At 28.3% G+C, this 10,650-nt stretch overlaps 1 protein-coding gene across 3 annotated transcripts; it reads right to left on the bottom strand.

Annotated features, from left to right (window-relative positions):
• Window positions 1-1,495: 1,495 nt before the first annotated feature.
• Window positions 1,496-10,605, bottom strand: LOC129972173 (cyclin-dependent kinase 7-like). Of its 3 annotated transcripts, XM_056086196.1 has the most exons (3): window positions 10,481-10,605; window positions 8,331-8,469; window positions 1,497-2,917 (listed from the first exon to the last, which is right to left on the bottom strand). In XM_056086196.1, exon 3 carries the CDS (start codon window positions 2,900-2,902, stop codon window positions 1,859-1,861), a length of 1,044 nt encoding a protein of 347 aa, XP_055942171.1. In that variant the 5' UTR covers window positions 2,903-2,917; window positions 8,331-8,469; window positions 10,481-10,605; the 3' UTR covers window positions 1,497-1,858. The 3 variants fall into 3 exon arrangements, with proteins under 3 accessions (XP_055942172.1, XP_055942171.1, XP_055942173.1); XM_056086197.1 differs by lacking the exon at window positions 8,331-8,469 and having other exon boundaries at window positions 1,496-2,917; window positions 10,481-10,581; XM_056086198.1 differs by lacking the exons at window positions 1,497-2,917; window positions 8,331-8,469 and adding an exon at window positions 8,476-10,397 and having other exon boundaries at window positions 10,481-10,593.
• Window positions 10,606-10,650: the final 45 nt, after the last annotated feature.

Below are 10,650 nucleotides of genomic sequence, written 5' to 3'. Positions count from 1 at the left end.
ACATAACTATATGAGATTTGAGATGAAATAAAAATTTGTGAAACAAGTAGTCTTTGGTCTGGTTCTTTGTTAAATAAATGACAATATATGACAACTATATCTGGTTAATTTTATTATATTTGGTTAAATAAATTGGCGAAATCAGACCAGTTGATCTGTCAGTTTTATTTTGCGATAATTCTCGAAACTTCACGACAGCATGGGGCAAATGACAATATATGACACATTTAATGAATCTAAATAAAAAATATAATTTTTCGAAATCGATGCAGTGGTTATAGATCTTTATCGCCCTTTTTCCGTATACAGAATATATAATGAAATAGTGTCTTCGCGATTATTCTTGAAAATGGTCGTTGACTGAGAGAAGGAAACTATTGAGGGCTGGTTCTTTGGTTTTTTTCCTTATTATGTTAAATATAGAGTTTTGACTGATTTCATTTTACAGTAATCAGTGCTACTTTTATAGTACTAATTTCGGAAACTACCTGGCTAGTCAAAATTATTGTGTCTCATATCAACAACATAACTTTAGAAGAAAGATTTTACGCACACACACTTTTTTAGTAAAATCAAATTTATTTAAATTGAATATCAGGTTTGACAAACAGGGAATTAAAATGCTTTTTTAAAAAAGTTATATCGCTTTTAACTATTTTTTTCTGCTGTTAACTTTTGGTTTCGTTTGGCAACGATTTTTTGTTTTAATTCAAACTTTCTATATATTACTTGATAAAACATTTCCTCCCCTTTCTTTCATCTCACCCTTATTTCTGTAAAATCAAAAGCTAACTGGCACATGCACAAAACTTTCTGAACGTTTTTAGAAATTACTGAAATATACAAGAAAATGTTTGAAAACTGACAATTGTTATATGATCAAATACTTGATGTATTTATTTTAATACATTAGGTACTAAGAAACATACAGTTAGACTATTACCACATTGTTTTAAACTATCTGTTAAAATCTTTTAAATTTGATTCTGTATTATAATGAAAGGTTTGCACAAAACTCACATTGCATTCACTTTTAACATGATGTCATTATCTACCATGAGCATGACACAGCTTAATGGTTCTAGCATCATAAAATTATACAAAAGTGATAACAATCCACATGATAGATTCTGTATGATCCAGCTTTTAAATGTTAATTTTATTGTTATATATAGTGTTAATTAATAATTTGTAACAATAAATTAATACGGTGTGTATATTTATATTTGGCATATGAAACACTTTTTTCTCTTTTTAATTATTCTAGCAAGGATATAATTTAAAGATATATAAACATTTTGTGCCTCCATCTTATGCATATTACTTTTTTTATTGGAAATAAATCATTCTTCCAAATACGCCGAGAGTAATTTTCTAAAACTTTTTTGCCAACTACCTATAAATTGTACACATTCAACGCTGTAAGTAATAGATTTATTTACTATCGCTGATTACAGATCTAATTCATTAGACAAGAAAACCTAGCTTATGGTTATTCTCGCAGATGGTATTGGACATTTTAATAACACTAATAATTTTATGTGAGCATGTTTATAATATCAGTATCTACTGTTAATTAACACATTCACTGTTATTCACCCGCAAGCAAATATGATCGGGAGCGAATATAAGAAGTCCTAACGGTATTATATTTCAGAATTAATGGTTCTTATTTCAAGAAATACCAATGTATATTTATTACAGAAGTATAAATGACTTTTACTGTCGCTAACTAAATTATTGTGAGACTTAAAATTTTATTATAGCACATATTTACATACATAATCTCACAGCAATTCCATTTTGATGGACACAAAAGTTTAAGAACATGAATGCAAATAAATACTTTTACGTATTATCAATCATCTTGCTCGAACATCAATCTTTTGGCAATAAAAGGATTTGATTCGCCTACATCGAATTTCCTCTTAATTGGCTCAACATTGCCAGTTTCATCGGACACAGCAAAGCTGTTACCAGAAGGCATTGGCAACTGAGAGCAAGGTGTAGGAGGAGGATAATTGCTAAAGTATGCCATCTTGAGAGCTTCTTTACAGGTGCAACGTTTCAATGGATTCAAAGCCAGCATTCTAGAAAGGACTTCTAATAAATCATCACCCGCTGCGGTAAAAATGTCCCGAAAAGGAATAGGAGGCGAAGGTTTAAATTCAACGTAATGAGGCAAGGCCGTCACATGAGGCCAATCTTCTTCACTAGGAGAGCCTAGGACTTTGAAAATTTGACTCAATTGATCAAGGTCTGTCTTTCCAGGAAGAAACGGTACTCTAAGAAGAAGTTCTGCTAAAATGCAACCAACAGCCCAAATATCAATTCCTGTTGCATAAATAGTGGCACCGAATATAAGTTCTGGAGCACGATACCATCGCGTTACAACTTGGTGAGAATATACTTTGTTTGGAGAGCCATAATTTTTAGCAAGGCCAAAATCACCAATTTTTAAGATGCCATCAGAATTTATAAGTAAATTATTGGGCTTCAGATCTCTGTGTAGAATCCAGTTTGCATGTAGATATTGAAGCCCTTGCAGGGTCATAATAGTATAAGCCTTTATGTGTCCAGGCGTCAAAATGATTTGAGGATCTTTAATCACAATTTCTAAATCTGTGTCCATGAAATCAAATACAAGTGATACATTGGATTTGCTTCCAAACACATCCAGTAAGCTGATAACATTGGGATGACTTAAATCCCGAAGAAACTTAATTTCTCTAATAGCAGTACGGTTTATACCGTCTTTAGCTTCAGTTCTACTGCCGACCTTAATTTTTTTCACAGCAACAATGGTACCATTTGTGACATCTCGTGCTTTATATACAGTAGCGAACTGACCTTCACCCAGAAAGGATATTTTTTCATAACGCCTGATTTTATTTTCAGCCATAGTGCATCAGAGAATCTAAGAAAGAGAATCAAACAACGTTTATATTTTCACACACAATAAAAATAAATTAATTTTTGTAAATAATCGTTATATTCTTTAAACATAACTTCATACTTAATAATGCAGCAAATATGTAATTTTTGTACACAGTACCTGCAAGATGGATGAAATAACATAATACATTTAGAATATTTCACGAAATATTGAGATGAGGAATAAATTTTCAGGGCATCACAGTAAAAAGCTGTTAATTTTCGTACTAAAATTTGTTTATTAATACAGTCACATCGTGTTTGTATCGAGAAGATTAAGATATTTCTCTGGTAAAATTGTAATTAAGTTAGTTAAGAGCTTCTGAAAACCATGAAAAAAAAAAAAAAAAAAAAAAAACTGAACTAAATTATTTTTCCAAATCAATTTTATAAAATGAAGATAACACTACAAATAGAAAAATGATAATTTGGAAGAAAGGAATGCAATAAATGTTCTCCTCGATTTTTAATAGCTGTCTAAAAATGTTTCAATATCATGGAACACAACACCTTTTCCACTGATTTATTTTACCTGTTCTAAAAGAAATTCTTGTTTCACTTCACTTGTTCCTAATATCATAATTCGGGATTTTTTTAAAAAATTATTATTAAACTGGCCACAGCATCTTATATTGTTTGTCACACTTCTAATATCAGTAGTGCCATTTTTTTTTTTTTTTTTCGGTCTTTCAAGTTTAGACTACAGCGTTTGTTAATGCTACTTTCCCAAGATTCAACCACGACATTTTTAAAAACATTTTTTTTATATGCAACTTATTTTTATCGCTCATTTTCGGACATTTCGAAAGTGACTTCATTCCATTTTATTATAATACCGATTTCCAAACGGCAATTCAATTAATGAAACTTTTCAATTAAAATATTAAGCTTCTTTTTTACATACAGAATCTTGAAACGATTCATAACTTATTTCTGATGAAAGTTTAGTTCCTTAATAATATAACGATGGCCTTTGAAACTGTTATCATCTATCCCCCCCCCCTCTTCGCCAGATTTCATGAATCGAAAATTCAGAAGCACATCGTCCACAGTTAAGACATTGAACTGTTCAAATAATCACATACATAAGCTCCGTTAATTATTTAACATTTCGCATTTTACTTTGTTCTCATCCACTTCCAAGATGCAATAGCTTAGCATCGAATTAAAGAGTGTAATGGTTTCTTCAAAAATTGTACCAAGAAATCGCCATATTCATATCCATACACAAAATACTATGCATCTATTAATATATATATAAACATTCAATGCCGTCTGTAATGATGGACAGAATTCAAAATATTTGTCCTTTTTTTCTGCCTCATTATTGAATGTGAAATCCCAATTTCTGCTTTGTCTCCAAAATAATGCAATTAAAAAAACCCGTTTAAGCTGACCGATTAATTAGTGTACAAACAAACGTAAGTATGAATAAATAGCAAAGGTCAATGATAGAGACCTGGAATTTTTCATTTACGCTGATTCATTATATTTTCCATTCATGGATCAAATTGAAGGCTATAGTTAATATTTTCTTTCGGTATTCTAAAAAATTTTATGCATCGCAGGGTACCCCCCCGGTTAATGGATAATTATTTATTTCAATCCGATTTTGGTAATTCATTTTGATTTGAGTGTTTCTGAACATTATGGAAAAGAAGAGTACATTGCAAGAAAATCTAATGTGTACTGCAAGTAATATTTTTATTTTTTAAGCATTTAGCCAATGCACACGTATTTGCTACTACAACTTTCATCAATTAATCTGTGACAATTAGATCTGACACATTGTCAACAGGTTAATAGCCCATCTAGATGGGCATATCTTCTAGTATATTCTAATATCTCAATTCATGATTTTTCTAAGAATATTTGTGTTGCCTTTATAGCCTTAGTAAAATTAAAAGAGAAGTAGACTGCTAATTTATGTTAGTATCTAGCTTTAGCTTATAAATCACTTGAAGGTCAAAAGAAGCAGAAAAAATTACCCTCCCCCCAAACAAAAACTAATACACATTTCATTAATTTAAAAATTAAGTGTACTATTCTTAATATACAAAGATAGTTTTATAATCTCATATCCATTAAATTTTTGTTTAATTGAAATACCTTGGAATAAGCCCTATCCCCAAACAAAACTAATACATAGTTCAATAATTTAAACATTAAAATTACCATTCATAATATACAAAAATAGTTTTATAATCTCATATCCATTAAATATTGGTTTTTGTATAATTGATATATCTTGGAATAAGCATATATAACAAGAGCCTGCAAACACAGATTTTCAAGTAACTGACATTTTTATTAATTAAATTTAGTTTTTTAAGCATAAATATTTTTTAGAAAAAAAAAAAAAATTTCAAAGCATTTTTAACTGATCTGATTTATTAAATACATTGCATCATGGTAACCATTTACTTCCTAAATATCTAGTTAGTATTTTGAAATCAACCTTCCTCTTCACCACCACAATTTTAAAAAGGGAGAAAAAACTGGGATAGTTATACAGTTATGTATAGTAAATATTTCACATTTAGATTATAAAGAAAGTGTAATAACATTTTTAAAATATACATATAACATATATTTTTTATCATTCACAATTTTATCAACACACTTTTTCCTAGTTAGTTTTATTTCACTTGATTTGTAACAAAAATAAATAGAAAAGTGAAAAGTTTATTGTGATAATATAGTAATGCAGATGTTTATAAAAAAATTTTAAAATGCCAACTCAATCGAAGGAAAGAAACAGCAAGAAAAGGAATCTATGAATAACTGCTACACAATGTGGTAATAAACATAAGGCTACATTCAATTATTCCTTTATGGTCAGATGATTTTTTTTAATACATGCTTATGCTGAGTATAATGCAGATTAAAGTGAATTAATAAGCATTTATCAATGAAGTTATTTATTTATCATGTATAATGAAAAGCTACTAAAAATAATTAAGTATAACATTTTTATAAAAATTCCTGTTACAATGCTTAAGCCACAAAATTACATCATGTAGGCAACATACTTCTATTATTAGCAAATACAATATAGCAGAGAAGAAGGAAGTACCTACTTAATGTATATTATAAAGCTGAAATGGCTTGAAAGATTTATTTACAAAACTGGTCAACTGAAATTTCTGAAAATATTGCTGATATAAAGGACGGAATTTTCAAAAATATTTTACTCTTTTTAAAAATGTAATAATTGTTGGTTTAAAAGCCAAATCATCTAATCCTAAAACAACACCCCACCCCCCAATCACAATAGGGTTTTCTTCCATGAAAATAATGACACTGATCTGCTTTTATATTAAAAATCACATCACTCCAAATATTTAACTTAAGAGAGAGAGAGAAAAAAAATGAAAATATATATTTAGATTTGAGATTCTTTTTATCTCCTAAAATTTAGAAAATATGCATTAAATGATTTTAGATTCAAGCAAAGGGTATTCTGGTTAAAAATTACAGCTGTATTTTTGACATATCCTTATTCAGTAAATCTCATACCTAATTGTTCACATAAAAAAAATTAACACATTAAAATAATCTTATTTTAGCAGGTGAATAATTCCTTTTTAGCTAACTGGATTTTTATTTAGAAGCCTCTGGTTTTTAATTGTTGTTAACAGTTCTCTGCTAATTTGATATATTCTGCTTTTTTATTAAACAAAATTCTATTTATTGATTACTTTCACATCATATTATTTTAAATTGAAATAACATAACTTATTCTATCATTTGCCAAAAAGCAAACAAAAAAAAAATCCAGAAAAAAATTTAACAATTCAAATTTTAACGAACACAAAATCTTAATGACTAAAGTCTGTTACCAGTTCATATTCATGAGGAAGTACAGTATATAAAAGGTTAAGCATCTTTAATAACTAAAATACATCTTCTCTTTTTAAAATACAAAACAAAAACTGATGAGAGCATTCCTTGAATTAATAAACATATCGGAATGGGACATTTTATTCATTAAATGCTAACTAAATTGCAATCCTCATTTTGCTTTTTTTCATTCGTCGAAATATTTTTCTTTTGGACAATCATCCATGCTTCACACTCCAAGAAACATACATTGTGTAAAACCAAGCATCTAATATACCTAACTTCTTTGGGTCGTGGAGTGGGGAGAGATAAAAAAGGAAATTCTTTTCCTACCACATGACAGGTTATGTCCATTAACCTTTTTGTTGTCCATCGTGCATCTAGCATGTTCAAGTGAAACTTCTGCAGGGTGGCCGTAACATGCTTCAAATGTTCTTCTATTTTTTTTTAAACTTTTAAATATTTACTTGTTTGACTTATTATTTTTGTTTGTTCTAATGCAGTGAAAAGTAGGAATTTTCACAGTCAGGTGGGGACAGCAAAAGGTTAATCATCAGTTCTGAACAAGATCGATTTGAAAAGAAATCCAATATTTTCTAATAGAAACTAATGAAAAAAAAATATTGTATTGAAATAATTAATTAATTCATCAAATATGGCAGGGACCTATATTTTAATCAAGGAAAAAGAATAATTCATTAAACTGCAAAATTCATAAATAAGAGTTTTGTTAAATTGGGGCTTGACTGTAAATAATTACCAGATATTACTAAAGATTCATCCTATGATTATAAACAACTTTTTAAATTTTTTCTTTAAATATTGCCAAAAAAAAAAATATTGAAAACCACACCATTATTTTCTATTTATTACTTTTTTATAACTATTCTTTTAATCCCTTATTTTCACTTCTTTACAAATTAAAAATTATTTTGCATATTATATTGCACAATAAGCGTTTAATAAAGATCTCAAACTAGCTTACATAGCAGGACAATAAACATTATGGAAGCCTAACGTTCCACCAAAAAAACCACAATTAAGAGGCACACAAATATTTAACCACATATACATTAATCTTTAGGAATTGAAATTTATTTTTAAAAAAGTATTCAATTTTTATAGTGCATGTCAGAAATTATCTAATCAAATTTATAAGTATTAACTTATTTATTTAATAATAATAGAAGTATGTTAGAAGGTTTTCAATGATATTCAAGATTTACTATTTATAAAATCTAAAGATATTTCCATATAATGAGATACGAGAAGAAATACTACAGAAAGTAACAAACATTTTTGGACATATATATTTTATTTATGAGCTTGAAAAAAGTGGCATTCCTAATCTATGACAATAGACACATCTAATTTACAATAAGACAAAAATGCAAACAGTTCAGAAACATTTAAAACAAAGAATAATTTCTTTTACAAGCATTCTGAATATATAATATACATATATTTGTTTAAAATAAAAGTGGCAATGAAAATATATCTTCACCTATTATTTAGTAATTTCAAAAATATATTACAAGGATATGACAACTTACCTGAAACTAAAATAGCTTAAGCTTCTTAGTAATAATTTCTTATATAAATATCTGATACTTCCATTAGAAAAGCTTGCAGCATCTAACTAGATCCTCATGCAGATATTTTAAATTAAAAAAAAGCTTCTTTGTGAGTAACCTAAAAGATAACATACATAGCTTTTCTAGTAAACTGTAAAAATTATATAATAGATTAAAATTTAAAAAACAAACAAACTAGTTTAAATATTTAGTATCTGCATGGTTCTTATTATTTTGATACTCATATCAAAAAGTACAAAACTATATATTTAAATTTCAAGGGAAAAAATAGGCTATTAAAAATTCCAACTTCTCATTCTTCACGGTATAAAAACCATGGTTAATACGAGTTATGCACATGATAAATACTGATGTTTAATATACAATTTTAAATTATCAAAAAAGTATTTTAGGAGGAAAAAATAAGTACATTCTATATGGATGCAATATTGTTACTAGCATGATAAGTTAAAAATAAAATGTTCCTGAATAACTTTGTTTAGCTTGAGAGTATTTGAATGAATATCAAGACAAACACTAAAGATACATTCGTAAATATATATTAAAGCATACTACTTTTGCAGTAAAAAATATTTTGTAAAGAAGTATATTCACAGTAAAACAATTATTTAAAAATTAATCTTCACAAATTAATAGTTTAAAGTAATTACGGGATAATTAAGATTAATTCAATATCAAACCGAGAAACAATATTTTTCATAATCAATACATTTTTCTCAATATTATTTTTGACAGCTTCTTATCAGTTAATAAAAGAATAATCTTATTAATTTACAACAATAACAATACAGTACCGATATTTACATCTAATTTTCATTAACAATTATAATGTATTTTATCTATGTGTGAATTATAAATGTATATTATTTGTACTTAACATTTATATGAATACATTATAACAAAATATGCATCTGAAAAAATGAATAGATATTTCCTAAATGTAATTTAATAATGTTCATGAAATAATAATAAGTGAAATACCACTATTTTTTGGATTTTGAGTTTATAAGAAAAAGTTCTTTTGATGAAAATTTCATAGTGAATATTAGAAAAAAAAAAAAAAATGACAGTATAAATTCAAAAGTTTTCTCATTTTCTTCTCCAAAATATCATGATAGTGCACATAGTGTTGAAGATTTATAAATACAAAATATAAATAAATATTAATCAGAATCACTATCTTCCTTTCCTTGGTTTTGGGATCGACGAAGATTAGCAAGAACCAAGCTGTGATCTGGTAGCATGCCATGTTCCAGAAGATAATTTTCAACATCAGACGTCACAAATTCATCTCCTAGCTCATCAGTTACACGAATAAAGTTTCCCACCAAATTTCCACTTTTATAAATTAATATAGCTGGCACACCTCGTCGTTCAAAATGCCTGCTCAATCCAGCAACAGATACTTCAACACAACAAAACTTTACTTCAGGATATTCAACAGCAAGTTCCTCAAAACAATGATACATTAATTTGCAACTTTTTTCATTACCACTATATATATAAATTACAACTGCTGTTGTTTTCTCAGCCTGATCAACTGCATCCAGATATTCCTGCCCAGACTGTATCTGAAATACAGTGCCAAAATGTGACTGTTTGCAGTGTTTTTCCATCATTTGCTGCATGTGTATTTGTTTGAATTCTTCAAGAATTTTGTCATCAAAAAGGTCTTTTAATTCAGCATCCAACTCTTCTTGTTCCTGACGAGATTTTTCTTCATCATTTGCTGACTGACAAGTTAAAGATAATTTTTTAATAAGAGCAAGTCTTTCTGCTTCTTGTTCTTCCCGTCTTTCCGATTCCAACTGCTTGTATCTTTGCCAATCTTTAATTACACCTTTAGGGCCAGTATTGGTAGACGAACCCTCCCAATGATTGAGTTCTTGAGTTGGAATAAATTTTGGGGCCGATTCTCGAGCAGGCTTTTCTTCTTCTTTATCCGAATCATCTTCACTTTCACTGCTGCTACTGCAATAATAATGGGTTTTCTCCCCTAACAATTTATCGTCCAACGTAGTCATGCTTTAAGAAAAAATGCCGAGTTTAAGAATTATATATTGCCTTATATACCTAATTGCTTAAAAAAATCAGAGAAAGGATCTTACCTTTAAATCTGCTTCAAGATGATAATAAAATTACCAATTTCAATACAAATTATGCTTTTCGGTATGTATAAAGAGCGGATTTACAAACGGAAACACACCGATTACAGTTAAAAGCCTTCTTTTCCTTTCGACAAATTTATTTGCGCATTATAATAATAATGAGTTTTTTT

Source organism: Argiope bruennichi, chromosome 6, assembly GCF_947563725.1.
Source record: "Argiope bruennichi chromosome 6, qqArgBrue1.1, whole genome shotgun sequence".
In the NCBI taxonomy this organism is placed as follows: domain Eukaryota; kingdom Metazoa; phylum Arthropoda; class Arachnida; order Araneae; family Araneidae; genus Argiope; species Argiope bruennichi.
Note: the sequence above shows the minus strand (reverse complement) of the source record. Positions and strands in the feature narration are given on the sequence as shown.